This window comes from Morone saxatilis, unplaced genomic scaffold (genome assembly GCF_004916995.1).
Source record: "Morone saxatilis isolate NCDOM2014 unplaced genomic scaffold, NCSU_SB_2.0 Contig1, whole genome shotgun sequence".
Lineage (NCBI taxonomy): Eukaryota > Metazoa > Chordata > Actinopteri > Moronidae > Morone > Morone saxatilis.
In genome coordinates, this window is record NW_023339651.1 from 14,290,630 (window position 1) to 14,308,051 (window position 17,422).

General features: G+C 41.1%; 3 protein-coding genes across 4 annotated transcripts; all 3 read left to right on the forward strand.

Moving 5' to 3' along the window:
* Window positions 1-283: 283 nt before the first annotated feature.
* tomm22 (translocase of outer mitochondrial membrane 22 homolog (yeast)) lies at window positions 284-2,814 on the forward strand. The gene is made up of 4 exons (XM_035667565.1): window positions 284-589; window positions 1,072-1,190; window positions 1,436-1,553; window positions 1,728-2,814. The coding sequence occupies exons 1-4, from the start codon at window positions 500-502 to the stop codon at window positions 1,800-1,802; spliced, it is 402 nt and encodes a 133-aa protein (XP_035523458.1). The 5' UTR covers window positions 284-499; the 3' UTR covers window positions 1,803-2,814.
* A 1,147-nt stretch (window positions 2,815-3,961) lies between these two features.
* dmc1 (DNA meiotic recombinase 1) lies at window positions 3,962-8,067 on the forward strand. Its single transcript, XM_035663007.1, has 13 exons — window positions 3,962-4,053; window positions 4,383-4,427; window positions 4,566-4,712; window positions 4,852-4,934; window positions 5,467-5,519; window positions 5,628-5,669; window positions 5,778-5,850; window positions 6,044-6,135; window positions 6,261-6,334; window positions 6,595-6,709; window positions 6,885-6,945; window positions 7,100-7,216; window positions 7,822-8,067. Exons 1-13 carry the CDS (start codon window positions 3,991-3,993, stop codon window positions 7,889-7,891), a joined length of 1,035 nt encoding a protein of 344 aa, XP_035518900.1. The 5' UTR covers window positions 3,962-3,990; the 3' UTR covers window positions 7,892-8,067.
* Window positions 8,068-8,251: 184 nt separating this feature from the next.
* gspt1 (G1 to S phase transition 1) lies at window positions 8,252-17,267 on the forward strand. 2 transcript variants are annotated; one of them, XM_035662985.1, is made up of 14 exons: window positions 8,473-8,668; window positions 8,957-9,001; window positions 10,954-11,220; window positions 11,318-11,351; window positions 11,732-11,809; window positions 12,133-12,313; window positions 12,462-12,616; window positions 12,855-12,995; window positions 13,918-14,011; window positions 15,253-15,333; window positions 15,588-15,761; window positions 15,976-16,065; window positions 16,194-16,362; window positions 16,538-17,267. In XM_035662985.1, exons 1-14 carry the CDS (start codon window positions 8,473-8,475, stop codon window positions 16,588-16,590), a joined length of 1,758 nt encoding a protein of 585 aa, XP_035518878.1. In that variant the 3' UTR covers window positions 16,591-17,267. The 2 variants fall into 2 exon arrangements, with proteins under 2 accessions (XP_035518887.1, XP_035518878.1); XM_035662994.1 differs by lacking the exon at window positions 8,957-9,001 and having other exon boundaries at window positions 8,252-8,668; window positions 16,538-16,590.
* The last annotated feature ends 155 nt before the right edge of the window (window positions 17,268-17,422 follow it).

Here is a 17,422-nt window from a genome sequence, read left to right on the forward strand (position 1 = left end):
TTACTTACTTACTTACTTACTAAACATATACATATGTATATATAGATAGATAGATAGAAATACTTTATTTATCCCCGAAGGAAAATGATAGTAATAGTATATATAAATGTGCAATAAAGTATGAAATAATATATAAAAAAAGTAAGACAAATGACCAAACAAACAAATATATCTTAATGACAACTAGGGTAAACACATTACATTGGTATTCTTGCCGCCCCGTGCTGCTGTTAGCCAGCCGGGGCGGCAGGGGGCGCACTTTATTTCTGGCGAAGCACCAACTGACCCCTGCCCTGTTGCCGTCATCCGTCCCTGACGAGCCTCACGTTTCCCCACTGTGACCTCAGACTGAGCCTCCTAGCTTTATCTTTAATGAAAACCGGTGGGAAATAACCAGAAAAGCACCAAACCGACTGTCGGCTCCACGGCTGTTTCCTAGCAACGTAGCGTCACACACCGCGGGTCCAACCGGACGCAGAGCAGCGGGCGAGCAGGAGACATGGCCGCAATCGAGGAGCTTTCCCCAGCTGCGGGCCCGGTGTCTACCCGGCCCCCCGAGGACGAGATTGACGACGATGAAGATGAGGATGTAAGTGGCTACTCATTCTGGGGTACTTCTTAAATGTGACTGAGAAGATAAAACAGAGTCACGCCTCCTTGTTCCGAGTTTGTTCGTCTCTCGGCTCAACGTGGCTAACGTTAGCATGGCTGCACCAACGCTAGACAGGTGGCTTTGATGGACCCGGTCTGAGGCTGTGCTCTGTTGCATGTATAAACGAAGTGTTATTTAATGTAACCCAGCAGTTGATATCACTACTACGTTATTAAAGTAGCAATATAGTGTCTCACTGTGTTAACGCCAGCTGTTACAACTTCAGGATGGACCAAATTTATGAACGAAAAGAGGTTTGGGAAGATAAACCCTTGAGATGAACCATCTCCTGAATGTGTGTTTGTTGTCTTTGGTATGTTTTTTTTCACGCGAGGTGCTGATTTCTTGATTGATTTCTTAGTCACAGTCTTTTTCTGCACTAAAAGGTTATGTCCAATGTTTGTATTTGTGTCTTTAAGCTGGATGAGACGTTGATGGAGAGGTTGTGGGGCCTGACAGAGATGTTTCCTGACACAGTTCGCACCGCTGCTGAGGTGTCTGCACAATGCTCCGTCTCCCTGGCCAAGAAGTTTTACAGGTAAGGTCTCTTCAGCGTTTTAATCTATCTATCTTAACCTATACGTTGCTTGAGTTTATACAGTGTGCTACGGTAGTCTCAGTAGAAAAAGAGATTAACTACTAATGTGTAGGTTTTATCCCGGGAGCAGCTGTTAATCCTGTCTTTTGGTTTTTTTTTTTTTTTCTTGAGCTCGACTCAGATCTTCTAAATTGGCCACACCTTTTAAAACAGCAGGAACTAATCGGGATGTTAACTCGTTTCAGTTTTTCCCGCTCGGCGCTCTGGGTGGGTACTACCTCCTTCATGATCCTGGTGCTGCCTGTTGTGTTTGAGACAGAAAGACTACAGCTGGAGCAGCAGCAGCTACAACAGCAGAGACAGGTGGGTGTTCATGTGCGGAGAGCAGCAGCTGAAAGAGCAGAGTCTCTGGAGGCATTTCAGGCGTGAAAGCAAGTATTGACTGAGGAGGAGTGAATGCAGTATGAAGATAAAAATGTGCTGTACATGACAAATGCTTTGATGAACTACCTGAACGATGGACTATTTCCCTTTCAGATCCTGTTGGGGCCTAATACTGGAATGTCCGGCGGGATGCCCGGAATGATGCCTCCTGCACCTGGCAAGATGTGAGAGACAGGAAGAGCCAACGTGAACCTGAGATCTGCTGCAAGAGATACAGCGCAGCCGGTCGCAAGGAGAGACAGAGAGACCACGGAGAAGGGCAGAGAACTGCAGTTAAAAGAAAAAAAAATAAGCAATCGCTGTACGTCAACGGCACGACATTAGGCTAACTCCAACGTATTGGATTGGCTAATAGGGAGTGGAGGAAGAGGATGTGATGCGTTTCTAACACTTCTCTCTCACTGTCTCTCCTTACTCCAACATCATGCAGAGACTTATTTGCAGGAGCACTGCTTCTCTTTTCTGTTTCTTTTTTTAAAAACAAATCATTATATTAACATTAATAATGTGTTCTTTAGGGGGATAGAAGGTACAGGTGCATAACTTGGAAGAAAATAAATCTGGAGGTTACCAATTGTATTTCTTGGTGTTTGCAGTCTGAAAAACGTTGATATGCTTGCAGTATGTTGGCAGTTTTGTCCATCATCGTGTGTTTGCTGGTTCCACTTCTGTGTGGAGAATTATGTGAACCAAATATCTGACAGACAGGTCGGATGCATTGTGGAGCATACTGTGTAGACAATGTTAACTGATAGGAATGTGGTCTACAGAATGGCTTCTGTCGACTCTAATCACAGGTCACCATTGTACTATGGATGTATGTCATGGTGCTTGTCACAGTTATTGGATTTATTACACTTCTCTGGTTTAAAACCGTAGCTTGTATAATGCAGCAGCACTAGATTCCATGCTGTTCAATCATTCAAAGATTGTTCTGTCCTTTTCCATCGAAGGTACAGTCGGTGAAATGCACAATGATTTTCTCATTTAGAAACATGTCAGAAGTTCTTGGACAAACGTGGTTCACAAAGTTTTAATGCGAAATGTCTCAATATTATGTGACATGTCCTGTTTTAAGAGAATATTCTTTTCTCTGTTATTGATGTGACAATTTATAACGAAAACCCATGTCTCTGTTTTGTGTTCAACGTGACTGCAGTAATTAAAACACCAAATCAAATGGAAAGTGTTTACTTTCAGAATGTTTGCTGTGCATGTGCTCAAATGTTATAAACTGCCCATAAAGCATTAAGCATTAATTAAGATTAGACTAAAATGAATATATTATTGTAGATACTAACAAGTAAGCAGTTAGTAAAGTAGTGTAGTGAGTGTAGATTAGGGTTTAATGTTTTAAATTTATCATATTTTTGAGAAATGGAAAATAAATGTTGTCATGTCTTAAATTAGCTATTAGACTGTCTTAAACACCCTTTTCACGGTAGACATTTTGAGTTGTCATAGCAGGAAAAGCACAGGTGCAACTAATAATATTAATAATTACCTGAGAGCTGGAAGTACCTAAAACTGTAGCCTAATTAATGTCATTACCTGTGACATGTCTGCAGTGAAAAAGCTCCATTATTGTAGTATTGAATGTTTAACTTTTAATTATTGTGTCGTGTGGAGTACAAGACACCACAAATGAATATAAACCACATCCAGAATGCAAAACATACATTTTCATACAATATTACAATGAGTTCAGAAAATAAAGATTATCCATACATACATACAATTTTTTTTAACGCCATTGTCCAATGCTGCATTCACTGCTCTTTTTCAGCTCCTGGTCCGGAGGGTTTTAAAATGAATGTGCTCCCTTTGGCTCCTAGCAGTAAAAGAACAAACCTGCTATAAATCACTTTAGGGAGTTGTTTATGTTCACCAAGTGCGACCGCCGGGACTTAAAACCAATAATTATTAACAAGTGTTGTTTCAGTCATGTTTATGCTATGATACATCAATGGTTTATCTTCGGCCAACTGATGAAGTTAATATTTCCGACTGCACTTGAAGAGGACAAAAATCACGAATTCCCGCCAGTTGGCGCGCGCAAGGCACTTCAAGAACAAAGCACTTTTTAACTTAGAGGTAAAGTTGTATTGTTTTAGTCAATATCTCAAGATTTTTCTCATTTGCTAGTTTAACTAACTCAACAAGCAGATGTTGTAGTTTTAATAGTTTTATTGGTCGTCTTGTTTATGTTGCAAACCAGGATAAAGCTAATAATGTTAATGCTAAATCTTTAATTAAAACCTTATGCTAACTAACTGCTAACCTTGGCTAAAGACCCTTGTTGCTGACTGACAGGAGCTAAAATCCATTTTATCTTCAGCATTTAACCCGTGCTACAATGAAAATGAAAGCGGCAGAGGATCAGGTTGTTCAAGATGATTCTGGTTTCCAGGATGACGAGGTGAGATATTACTTATTTAGTTTATGCTAAACATTTCAGTTAATCTTTGCTAATTTACAATGCCCTTTAGTGACTGAAAACCCCCCACAAACGTAATGTTAAGTTGCTATCAATGTCAATAATGTGCCCAGATTACAATTTGTCCATAACATGTTAAAATACCAATTTAGGTACAAACATTGTGTAACAATAGTGTTACAGTCTTATGATTTATTATAAAGTTATGCTACAGATTTCTTACAGGTAAAAGCTGTATTCTTGTCTTCAATAATCAAGTTTGGTTCTCAGCGACTATCTCATGTAGATTTTCTTTTCCCTCATCCTAACAGGAGAGCTTCTTCCAAGACATTGACCTGCTACAGAAACACGGGATTGTGAGTAAACAGCACGGCTGCACAACATTTGACGTGCAGTTTAGTTGATGTTTAAATCACAAATGTACTGTATCCCATTAGATCAAAAGTCTGTCTATGTGTGTGCATCTCTCTGTCCCTCCCCACCTGTGAACACAGAATGTGGCAGACATCAAAAAGATGAAGTCAGTGGGTATCTGCACTGTGAAAGGGATCCAGATGACTACTCGCAAGGCTTTGTGCAACATCAAGGGCCTGTCAGAGGCAAAAGTGGAAAAAATCAAGGAGGCTGCTGGGAAAATGCTGGTAAAATGGGATTTTGTACTGTGAACTTGCTGTACTATTTCATTCTCTTTGGCCTTAAAACAGAATTACTTGAGAAATAGGATTAAAGAAACAACTGACAGAACAGTTTATGTATTAGATAATCTTCTTTGCATTGTAGAACGTGGGTTTCCAGACCGCCTTCGAGTACAGTGCGAAGAGGAAGCAGGTGTTCCACATCACAACTGGGAGCCAGGAGTTTGAGTTGAGATTCATTCTTCACATTGATAACATGTAGACTGTGGGATTTACACTACTGAACCTATCACAACAGTTTGTATTTCGTGCATTTACAATTACATATACCATATGCTCAACTGTATGAGTCAGTATGGTAGACTCTGGGAGTTTAGTTGTTTTAATATTAATTAATTGATATATATATATATTTTTTAAAGTTGGCACCAAAATTAAATGAACAGTGAATGCCTCAGCTTTCTAGATTAATTAATTCACATTACTAATGATTTTTTGTTCAAGCACTAGTGGTCATACCTAAAGTATTGTCACTTTATCGATATCAAGGAGCCAATTATTCAGCCTTACATGATATACTGACACTTATACCTGACAAACTATTGTTTGGAAGTTAAGTTTTACTGTAAAATCAGTTTGGCTGGGGAAATTGTAATGTGACTAGCAAACATTAAGATTACCCAGTGGATACTGTGACTAGTAAACCAATATTCCTAATTCATAGCACAGATGTTACAACATATATCTTGTATCTCTGCAGTAAACTTTTGGGTGGAGGTATAGAGAGTATGGCTATCACTGAGGCCTTCGGAGGTAAGCAGATGTCTTCTTATGATTAAATAAATTGTGTGTGATTAGATTGTTAAAATGTCACTCAGTTTGCAGCACTGGCTCAAAACTTTTCATCTTTTCATCTTACAGAGTTCCGCACAGGGAAAACCCAGCTGTCTCACACACTCTGTGGTGAGTAAGGAGCCTTTTAAAAATGGCTGCTCTAAAATGTATTGATAAAACAAAACTGTACAAGTCAAATAACTTGAATAAAACAGATTCTGTGTTGTTTTTGTCCAGTCACTGCCCAGCTGCCAGGCGAGGACGGATACTCAGGCGGGAAAATCATCTTCATTGACACAGAGAACACCTTGTATCCTCACAATGATGAACAACTATACAACATTTGATGTTTAGATCGCAACTTTACTGAAGTATCATGTGTTTGTGTGACATTTCTTCACTAGATGTCATAATGTGACCATACAATGACTGTAAATGTGTGTTTGAGGATGTTTTTTTCTTCTGTTTCACATTATCCTTGACTCGTACCTGTCTGGTTCCAGTCGTCCAGACAGACTGAGAGACATGGCTGACAGGTTTAATGTGGACCACGATGCTGTGCTGGACAATGTGCTTTACGCCCGGGCCTATACCAGTGCGGACATACATTTAATTTAGACCAGCGCACACATTTGTAGTGTGCAAAGGCAGAGCAGTTTGTATTGAAACATTATCTCCTGACAAGGTTATTATAACATCTTGGTGTTGCTCGCTCCTCAGGTGAACACCAGATGGAGCTGTTAGACTTTGTAGCAGCCAAATTCCACGAGGAAGGAGGAGTGTTCAAACTGTTGGTGAGTAAAAGAATTTATTGTAAAAACAAGTTTTCACATATTCATTATTTCTTTGGTTTAACTTCCCTCCTCTATTATAGTCATTCTCCGTGTGAAGCTATTTGAGAGCGAGAATTAACTCTGTCTTGTTTTTCTCAAGGGAATGTAAGTGTTAAACACCGGGCCTGCATTTTAGGGGTAGATACTGTACATAGTAGGGATTCCTTCCTGGCTTACTCAGCCTTTCAGTCTCCTCCTAATCTGCCCCTCCCTGTTGTCAGATCATCGACTCCATCATGGCCCTGTTTAGAGTCGACTTCTCTGGCCGAGGCGAGCTGGCTGAGCGGCAGCAAAAACTGGCCCAGATGCTCTCCAGACTGCAGAAGATCTCCGAAGGTCTGAACCAGGACTGTGCTTATGTGCATTCATGTGAACGCCACAAACATCAGCTGTATATCTTGTCTGGCACGAGTTGTTCTCAAATATGCAGAAAAGTATGAAAGAGTAATGTTCCTAATAAAGACTATTATTTTAGTATTTTGCCCTTGTATCTTTTTATTGTTTTTCTTAGAGTACAACGTAGCAGTGTTTGTCACCAACCAAATGACTGCTGATCCCGGCGCAGGAATGACGTAAGAGATGGAAAAATTCCCTCATTCTGAATAAATCTGACAAGTTTTTTGCTAGAAATTCTGTTTTGTTGATGAAATATTGTTGCACAATATTGTTTGAAACTGATGAGATGTTTTTTTTCTTTTTCTTATTTCTTCCTTGTTCCTGTTTTAGGTTTCAAGCTGATCCCAAGAAGCCAATCGGTGGGCATATCCTGGCCCACGCCTCCACCACACGGATCAGCTTGAGGAAGGGGCGCGGAGAGCTGAGAATCGCCAAAATATTTGACAGGTAGTCAGCAGTTTTTGTTTATAATAGCCTTTTGTATGACACAAAGCTGAACACTAGAGGATGTGAGCCACAAATGACAGTTGAAGTTTTACTTCCTGTTACCATGTTGTCAGATGACATAAACATTAGCCAAACAAACTGGAAAATTAGATGTTGCGATATCACAACAAGGTCATGTGCCTGTCGTTACATTTTTATTTTCTCATATGACCAAGGTCAAGGCCTGAAAGGATCTTGGCCATAGTTTAACATCGATTTTTGTGTGTCCTAATGTAATATTTTAACGATTAAAGTATTAAATGCAATTTTTCTTTAAACAAATCTTTGATGGGATGATTTGACACAATGGTGGGCATGCAGTACATAGTGTAGTAGTGGCTTTACAGTATGTGGATTTTAAATTAACTGGCAGGAGAAGCTGTGCAAAATGTATAAAAACAAACCAAAGAAAAATGTTCTGGGCTATATGAGCAAAGTGGTTGCTTAGACTGGACTGTTTAATGTGGCCTGAGACGACTTATTGACCCAGACATGGACTTTAATTTGAACAATGAAAACACTTGGGACTCACATTGGCCCTACTCATTTATCTCTCCTCCTTCTAGTCCCGATATGCCTGAGAACGAGGCCACTTTTGCCATCTCTGCTGGAGGAGTTACTGATGCCAAAGAGTGAAGAATAAAAGGAAGAGAGACACATGTTATCACTGTTCCCTGATCCTGTCAATTTAAAGTTATTTCAGGTATTTTTAATGAATGTATTTATTGAGTTTTACAACTTTATGTAACTTAAACTTACACTAACAACTTTGCACTTTTGATGTATTTATTCTATTTATACACTTTAAGGTATTTCCCCCCTGTGTTTCAAAGATGTTAAAATAAAGAACAAAAAAGCAGACAACCGTGTGTTATCTACTTTGTATAGTTTGTCCTGATGAAAGTGAGGTTGTTCGTATTATCTGCAGAGATAAGGAGAAATGTAAAGTTGGTGTTAACATGAAGGCACGGTGAGCCGCAGTCCGGTGCTGGCCTCTAGCGGTGTTTGCGGGACGTGCAGCGGCTGTACACCACTTCTCGTCAGATACGGGATCCATATGCTTGCCAAAGCAAGGCTTAACAAAGCAATGGGAACTTCACCAAACGTGCTGCTAAGAGTCTAAAACACACCAGCAACTCAACGCGTTTTAACAGAACCGTAAAAGTCACCCACCTTCCCCGCTAGTGGAAGGCTTGTCAACTCTGGAAAAAGGAGCAATGGACCCGAGAGACACAGCCCCGGATTCGTGGGAGCTGGAGGAGGATGCCGAGGCCCCGGCTGCCGCGGCGGGGCTCCCGACAGCCTTCGCCGCCCTCAACGTCAACGCCAAGCCGTTCGTCCCCAACGTTAACGCCCCGGTGTTTGTGCCGAGCTTCCTTCAAGCCACCGCCATGGAAGTGCCTGCTTCAGACGGTATGTGAATGCCACACAGCTGGCTGGAAGTTAGCTTAACTTGCTAGCTTGCTTGCTAACCCAGCTAAGTTAGCCTTCCTGGCTGCAACTCGCTGTGCTCAGTGCAGCCTGTGCCACAGTTACCGCTTCTCCACTTAACTAATCAACAAGTCGGCTTGAGTGTTAGTCATGTGTTGTGACAGTGCAGTAGCTTATTTATAACGCTGTAACACTCACCGCAAAACGTGACCATCCTTGTCTAATTAATATTTATGAAAGTTTGACATGCTGTGTTTTCTCTCCTCAAAGGTGCCCCTGATCCAGTTGCCAGCATGGAGGTGGCAGAAACAGTCGGTATGCACCCACTGTGTACTCCTGCATGTTCACGTTACTAATCTGGCTGCCACGGGACAGGTGTGGTTATAGGCTCAGGTGTGCACATATACCTGCAGCCAGATTTGAGATCTCAGACAACCCTCATGCACACTAGGAAAATATGGATGCTCAGGTTTGAGTCCCTGCTTGTAGGCCCAATAACTGAGCCATATTTGGATTGCTGGCATGGGTGAACCCATGTGCACGGGCCTACGTATGACATGATGCAACCTCACTTGTCCATGCCTGAAATAGACGTCCCATTGGCTCAAGCTGTGATATGTGTCAAGCGCTTCATGTCCAAGGCCTTGGTCCTGCTGTGCGTCAGAGCAATTTGAATGTATTTGATTACGCCAGAAAAAACTTTGTGCTGACGAGTTTTTAATTTGCCTTGAGTCCGATTCATTCACATATTTTGGCCTGACCCTGGATGCTGTGTGCCTCTACTCTACTCACAGGCTGAGCAGCTGTAGCAGAGTTACTGAAGAAGGGAGGCAAAACAAAAACACTTTCATTTTCACATTTCCTACAGACTATTCCTATTCATGGAGATGCTTGCCTCTTTAGATTGCTCTGAACATGTATGAAAGACAAATTCTAATTTCAGCACGGTGAGAATGTTGACAAAGTCGAGGCAGGAACGTCTCTCTCTGTCTCTCTGTCTCTCTCTGAGTTGCCAGCAGCAATATCACACAGGCTGATTATAAACGACGAGGGTTGAGAAGAAAATAGGCATTGTACATGACTGCTGGGCTGCATAATTTCATAGTTACGGAAATGGGAGGCGTATTTGTGTGTTGCCATGGGAAGATGCTTCTTCTGCAGGCCTCAGCAGATTTCAGTGTACTCTTGTAATAGTATTTTATTTGGTTTTTTTTGTTTTTTTTTTCACATTGCTCAGCAGAACGTTGCATCGGTGGTGTTTCTAATAAATGAACAGGACTAATGAGCGAGGAACCGCCGGCCACACACAGTGAAGCCCTGCAACTCTTTTTAGACGATCTGTGAAGGCAAATTAATTTTATGAGCGTGTGCTATGCTTGAGGTCTTTATACAGCACATATTGCATTATGTAGATTCAAGGCCCATTAGTAGTTTGTGCACATGGAAATCTGATAGCACTGCCATTTTACAGCAGTTCAGATTTTGATTTCTGTTACAGGTTCAGTGTGTAACATTTAGGAGACTCTATGAGTCTCTCTGACACACTTCACAGCTCATTCCCAGGTCGTCAAATATAGATGTGAGCAGTGTTCAGTTAGTTGCAGTCTGCAACTTCACCGACGCGCTGCTCCTTTAAGTCCTAGAAATATCCACACTAGGACACGATCGACAGTTGACCTTGGGGTGGAAAACCAAAGAGGGTTGGGAAGCTGTTGGCAGCATTTATTTGCACCAAATATAAAGTTTGCACATATTTTCTTTGCTGTAGATATTGTGTTTTTGATATTTAGATATTTTATTATGTCAAGCACACAGGGCAACAAAGCATTTCCCTGCACAGTGTAGAGATATGTTGAACGTGTGACAAATAAAAACTTATTTGTATCATTACATAACTATACCTGCATAATACACACTAATATGTGTTAGAGATCCAAATGAAGTGCAGTGCAGTTCTGTCTTTGAAGTTGGAAGTGTTTCTGTATGTCTTAAGTATGCAAGAGGGGAACTCCTTCCAAATTATTTTACAAATGCTGTAAGAAAGATTTAAGTTTGGTATAAACATAAAACTGGCAGAAATGTCGCAACTTGAATGAAGTCCATGATTCAGAATAAATCAGGATTTACTCATGGCTAGTCTGCAGGTTTTTAAGCCTAAAAGCATGTGATATCATTAAATAGTTCCTCCTCCTCCCAAGCTGTGGGTTGTCTGTAGCATCCAGACTTTACAGAGAAATAACAGGTGGACTAAATGTCTATGGTTCCAGCTCCGGTGGAGAATGGAAGCACAGAGGCAGACATGACCACAGAGGAAGAGACGTGGGAGCAGAAGGAGGAGCCGGGGGGAGGTGGAGGAGGCGGAGGAGAGGAGGACCTGAGCTCAGGGGGAGCCTGTGAGGAGGGCGCCACAAGGAAAGAGGATGAGGAGATGATGGAGGAGGAAGAGGAGGAGATGCCCATGCCCAAAGTGGCTCCGGCACCACCGGATGCCCCCAAGAAAGAACATGTGAACGTGGTCTTCATCGGTCACGTAGGTGAGTATCATTTTTATGTGTGTGTATATTATTTTATCTATAGGTAAGATTATAGAAAGGCCTACTCATAATGTTTATACCTGTTTTTGCCTGTCAGATGCTGGTAAATCAACTATTGGAGGACAGATCATGTGAGTATTGATTATTATTATGTGTTGGTTGATCACAGTACTGCAGTGAGTGCAATATGAAGTGCTTATATTCCTCTTTAACCTGGTATTGTGTTCCTTTTAATTTAACTTGAACTGTTCAATCCCAGAAAATGAAAAACAAAAATGTTTATTGTTGAGAAACATGTTTGCGCACTGTATTGCGTAATCAGCAGCAGCTGCAGTACAATGCCTCTATGGCTGCCAGCTACAGTGCAACAGGTTGCCTCTTGCTCAAAGGTATTTTCAGTTTGAACCTCGGCTTCACTTTTGCTTTTATAATGCTACGGATACAATAAATTCGTCATTTTCATGGCTGCCCGCTTTGTCAACTTTCCCTTTCTTTGTGTTGTCCTTGCTAGGTACTTAACTGGAATGGTGGATAAGCGAACCCTGGAAAAATATGAAAGAGAAGCGAAAGAAAAGAACAGGGAGACATGGTGAGAGAGGCTTGTGTATGAGAGCCTTGGTTAACAGCAAATGAACTGTTCTCCACAGCCAGTGATGGCTGGTGTGTCTTTACAGGCATTTCCCCCTCAATGTCTTGTGTTCATTTACATTTTTTCCTCCTCATGTTTAGTATTAATATGTGAATAAATTACTGTAAGCTGCTTAAAATATTTTTATCGTTAGCCTTTAGATGTGTAATCACCATTGGTTTTAATCACAGGAGGCTTGTTTGCCACACGTGCAGTAAAGTCAAGTGCTCGTAACACAGCTTTAAATACATACATAAATTAAAAAATAAACATGGTTGTTGCAGGTACCTGTCGTGGGCTCTGGATACAAACCAGGAGGAGAGAGACAAGGGGAAGACGGTCGAGGTCGGGAGAGCTTACTTTGAGACTGAGAAAAAACATTTCACCATCCTGGATGCCCCTGGACACAAGAGCTTCGTCCCCAACATGATCGGTGGAGCGTCACAAGCCGACCTGGCAGTCCTGGTGAGATGGACATGCAGCCAAAGCTAAAGCTAACTAGCCCTTAACCTTAAACACAAACAGATTAAAACCTGTACTGCTTTTTCTAAATTATTAGACTAATTACTAAAATGTTGGAATTACTTCCACCTCCCTCATTTGTTTGTATCAGGTGATTTCAGCGAGGAAGGGGGAGTTTGAGACCGGCTTTGAGAAAGGTGGACAGACGCGGGAACATGCAATGCTGGCTAAAACAGCCGGAGTCAAGCATCTCATTGTCCTGATCAACAAGATGGATGACCCAACTGTCAACTGGAGCCTAGAGAGGTGAGCAATGACTGGGTGAAAACAGATAGGACGTGTTTGTGTCGGCTTTAATGCTTTCTAGAGCTAAAATAGTCAGTAAGACGACTAATTGGCGCCAAAACATTGTCTATCAGTGAATTAATAGCATTGGCCTCAGTTTTATGGGTCTCACATGACTTCTCCTTTAGTAGAAATCCATGCATATTTCAATAAATAATGATATTAATAACAATGTCACCTTTTTATTACTTTCCTGCAGGTATGAAGAGTGTAAGGAAAAACTGGTGCCATTTTTAAAGAAGGTGGGCTTCAACCCCAAGAAGGACATACACTTTATGCCTTGCTCCGGACTCACAGGTGCCAACCTTAAGGACCCCGTAACTGAATGCCCCTGGTACACGTAAGTCGGCTCTGTGAATGGGCTTCTACGGTAGTGCAGTATGTAGTATCGTCATGTCGTTTGGTGCGCAGTCATCTTCGTAAGCCTTTTATTTAACCACTGTCTAAACACAGCTGTACACACTCAACCTACTTGCTTGATGATTTATTACATGTTGACAAAATCCTCACGTCTTGGTACTCTTTGTACGTGTTTGCATGAAGTTATATTTCAGTACAGTGAGGATACCTGGTTCACCTGCCAGCAGTTTCTGTTGCTTCAGTGCCGCATCACTGTTACCTTTATTTTCTGGCACAGTTTTACTAACGTCTCCCAGAGGTGATCAAAAAGCTCTGGTGGGCCTTTAGTGCGCATTAGTGACACTTACATAATCTGATTTAAAGTAGTGCCCTTCTTGGCATCTCCATTTGTAATGGAACATATTTTTAAGGGTTGCAGCTCTATACAGTAGAAACTGCTTCTTCAACACATGCTTATTCTTTCTGGTGGTCATGGTAAACAAGTCCACCAAAGAATCCCACATGCCTCCTTTCTCCATCTGCGCCTCACACAGACAGCCATTTTCTCAGGCTACACAGAAAGACCTGCACAGTTTATATTTCAATATTCATTAAATAGATTTTAGTGAAGATTGTGTTGATATTGTACACACTCTCACAGAAAAGGATTGAGCAGATTTGTTCACTGTGTCTCCTGTGGTTGTATTTTTTCCCCCACTTGTTTTGGTTGATGCATCGGTTTGTGTGGAGTCTGGCTGCAGTATCTTCTGTATGCTCAGCTGTGGTTTGATCAAAAATCGAGGCCATGGCAGGACACAGTAGCTGCACTCATGAATACTACTCTGACCACGGAAATAAAATGTGAACGAGTGGGGTTTGTATGACTGTGTTGATCGATGTTTTCCCTGTTTGTTCTTTACCAGGGGTTTGCCATTTATTGACCATCTGGACAGTTTGCCAAACTTCACCAGATCCAGCGATGGACCAGTCAGATTACCTATCGTAGACAAGTACAAGGTGAGCAGCTGGAGGCCATTGATTCTCTCTCCAAACAGAGAAAAACAGAAATGTGTGGCAGCTTGTCCTAAGCCGATGAGTGGGCGTAAAATTTCTTTTGGGTTTTGTTCACTTGGCCGAAATCTTTTCTTTTGCTCCCTCTCCTTCCTGTCGGGTGATTTTCCAAGAGCACACCAGCGTGCTTCCACACACTGCAGCCTCTGCATAGTCATTCCTCTTTAAGATAATTCAGCTTCTTGGCACTCGCCTCAGTTTAGATATTGGATGCAGTTCAGCACATGAGTGTTGGTGGAATTGAGTTATTTTGAAGCTCTCTCAGTTGCCCCTACATTAATCATCGTCTCTTTCCTTTCTTCCCATCACATGTCAGCTTTTCTCTTTATCCTCTTGTCTTTAAGTTGTTTAATTACTCTCTTGCTGTGATTGCATAAGAGCCTTATACAGTGGTTATATGATTAAATAGTCCCAACTGGTGTTCTCCTGATGTAAGGGGATTGTGGTTCAGTTAACTGGGTGCTGCATACTAATGGGACAGCCAAGTCACCATACAGCAGGCTGTATGCAGATCCACACAACTGTGGATAAAACAATTATTATTATTTTGTTGGGCACTGAAAATCAGGATTGTCAACCATGATTATTAATTCATTTTTACGTGCCAGCAGAAGCTCATCGTATTTTGCAATACATTGGTTATGCCTGTCATAATGCTATATCGTTTTGAATGAACGTAGCTAAGCAGCCTCTGGTGGTAACTTTAGATTATTTATCATATAGACATGAGAGTGGCGTCAATCTCATCATCTAACTCTTGTTATGAAAGGAAATAAGCGCATGTTTATTATTGTTCTTTTTATATATTGTTTTATCTCTCTACTACATTTGATGGTTGAAATCTCTGTTATTTTATTTTCCTCTGAATTTTTGGTTTTATATAGTATATTTGCATGTATTGTATTTTGTGAAGCACCTTGTAAGTCTGGTTTTGATATGCACTATGGAAGTAAGGTTTATTATTATTTATATGGTTTCACTGTTTGACACATTCTTTCATTGAAAAATAGCTTTAAAAAACATATGAAGGAAAGCTTATTGTCCTTGTTTCAGCTGCAGTGACTTTTTAATGATTTATTCATAAGCCAAATAATCATTTACCCTATAAAAGTAATGACTAATGTAATGCATCCAAGGTCACTGATAGCTGCATTGATCCTTCTCAACATGTATGCGTGTGCTTGCAGGACATGGGTACAGTTATCCTCGGGAAGCTGGAGTCTGGATCCATCAGTAAAGCCCAGCAGCTGGTCATGATGCCAAACAGGGTGAGATTGCCTCTGTATGACTTTGCTCCTTCTCACAAGGGACCAATAAACCTTCTACTAGAAATAACTTCAAGGCCTCGTTCTTGTATTAAATGTTCTGCAGCCTAGATGGAAAGAAGAGCTTGTAACCAAAAGGATTTAGTTTCGGCTCTAACACCAGCCACCTGTGTCAGTACAGTAATAATGTATTTGTTTAAAGCCTACATTTGAAATATTTACAACTAGCCGTGTGTGTGTGTGTGTGTGTGTTGTAGCACACAGTGGAGGTATTGAGCCTGCTGAGTGACGACGTGGAGACAGACGATGCCACTCCTGGGGAGAATCTGAAGTTAAGGCTGAAGGGAATCGAGGAGGAAGAAATCCTTCCGGGTTTTATCCTCTGCAGCCCTGACAACCTCTGCCACTCCGGTCGCACCTTTGATGCACAGGTAATGACGAGAGATGGCTTTCAGAGTTATTAGTTGTGGTTGTCAAAGTCTTCAGGTTGAAGGTTCAGGCAGCTACAGGTTTGATTAGCTCACATTTATTCCAGTTGATGCTAACAATAAACTCCCCACATACATGCATTATTAATATGTCAAACCAACTGACTGTAATTTCCAGTTTTAAAATCTCTCAAACTTTGCATGTTGCTCATTTCAGATCGTCATCATTGAGCACAAATCAATCATTTGTCCTGGTTACAATGCAGTGCTTCACATCCACACCTGCATTGAAGAAGTGCAAATCTCAGTAAGTCGCAACTCTACTTTCCAAGCTGTTTGTTTTTTATTATTGATTGTATTTGCTCAGCCAGTATTTGTTTTTGAGTCACCTCCTGGCCTCAGTGTTCAACTCAGAGCTATAAATTCTGACTGCAGGCCTTAATCTGTCTGGTGGACAAGAAGACGGGGGAGAAAAGCAAAACACGACCACGCTTTGTTAAGCAGGACCAGGTTTGTATCGCCAGGCTCCGGGCAGCAGGAGTCATCTGCTTAGAGACCTTCAAAGACTTCCCTCAGATGGGACGATTCACACTGCGAGACGAAGGTAAAGACCTTTTGTGTTTGTAAGAGAGTCTCAGTATTCATATTCTATTTTGCATGACTTGTTTATGACACAGATGTTACAGCAAAGATAATACATTGTGAATATTTGTGCATTTTTCATAACAATATGAACAGAAGTCCTGAAGCATAATTTTGTCCCTCACTTCCTCCACTAGGCAAAACCATCGCCATTGGCAAAGTGCTGAAGCTGGTGCCAGAAAAGGACTAAATGCAACAGTGGCAGCATGCATGGAGTTCTTCCACTCGTTACCAGAGGAGAAACGCTGCTAGAGCCAACCCAAACAGCTACTCTCTCTTTACACACAACTATGCTGAAGAGAAGAACAGTGACAACAAGGAGCGAAGAAAGAGAATAAAATTGCGTCAAATGAAGAAAACAAGACTGAATCAGTTTTTATGATGAACAATATAAAATGAGAGACCAAGTCCAGTGTGTCAGCTTTCTCATATTGAGAGCTCAGCTATGCCACTAATGTAGCTACATGTCCCCCTTCTGTACTCCCACGGCTAACCGCACTGTCGGCTGGCCACGCCATTTGTTTTTAGAATGGAGATGGATGCAGTGTTACTGAGATTGGGGAGGAAAAAACAAAAACTACAGAATTATTTCATATCCTGCAAAAGACCAGAGTTAGCCTGTAATTAAAATTTGCAAAGTACACCTCCCTTTTTAAGAGTGGGATTAAGAATCCAATGGACATTTTATTTGGTTTTAAGGATTGCTGTACCAAAATTTTTAGTTTGGTCTCTCTCCACATGAGATGGTTTAATTGGATTGAGCTCATTTACTAGTCTGATGAACCATGGATAAACACTCACACAAACAGACACACACAACTGTTACATAATCTAAACTGAAAATAAATGATCAAGCTGCAACGGAAAGGTCTATTTGTTTTCCTTTTAATGAGTATTCCCATTTTGAATGGAGAAAACAATATCCAATGCATTAATGCAACACCAATTCCTTATTTTATTTGGAATATTAATAGCAACAAAATAGCAATACTACAATATGGTTCATATCCTTTGCTGATTTA

What these genes read in the sequence shown, in the direction of transcription:
- gspt1 (XM_035662985.1), top strand. Translation starts at nt 8,473, where the DNA reads ATGGACCCGAGAGACACAGCCCCGGATTCGTGGGAGCTGGAGGAGGAT. An exon ending in GGAGGTGGCAGAAACAGTCG is followed by an intron (nt 9,002 to 10,953) that starts GTATGCACCCAC and finishes CTATGGTTCCAG; the next exon opens with CTCCGGTGGAGAATGGAAGC. An exon ending in TGGTCATGATGCCAAACAGG is followed by an intron (nt 15,334 to 15,587) that starts GTGAGATTGCCT and finishes TGTGTGTTGTAG; the next exon opens with CACACAGTGGAGGTATTGAG.
- dmc1 (XM_035663007.1), top strand. Translation starts at nt 3,991, where the DNA reads ATGAAAATGAAAGCGGCAGAGGATCAGGTTGTTCAAGATGATTCTGGT. An exon ending in GATCCCGGCGCAGGAATGAC is followed by an intron (nt 6,946 to 7,099) that starts GTAAGAGATGGA and finishes TTCCTGTTTTAG; the next exon opens with GTTTCAAGCTGATCCCAAGA. An exon ending in ATCGCCAAAATATTTGACAG is followed by an intron (nt 7,217 to 7,821) that starts GTAGTCAGCAGT and finishes TCCTCCTTCTAG; the next exon opens with TCCCGATATGCCTGAGAACG.
- tomm22 (XM_035667565.1), top strand. Translation starts at nt 500, where the DNA reads ATGGCCGCAATCGAGGAGCTTTCCCCAGCTGCGGGCCCGGTGTCTACC. An exon ending in CTGGCCAAGAAGTTTTACAG is followed by an intron (nt 1,191 to 1,435) that starts GTAAGGTCTCTT and finishes AACTCGTTTCAG; the next exon opens with TTTTTCCCGCTCGGCGCTCT. An exon ending in AGCTACAACAGCAGAGACAG is followed by an intron (nt 1,554 to 1,727) that starts GTGGGTGTTCAT and finishes TTTCCCTTTCAG; the next exon opens with ATCCTGTTGGGGCCTAATAC.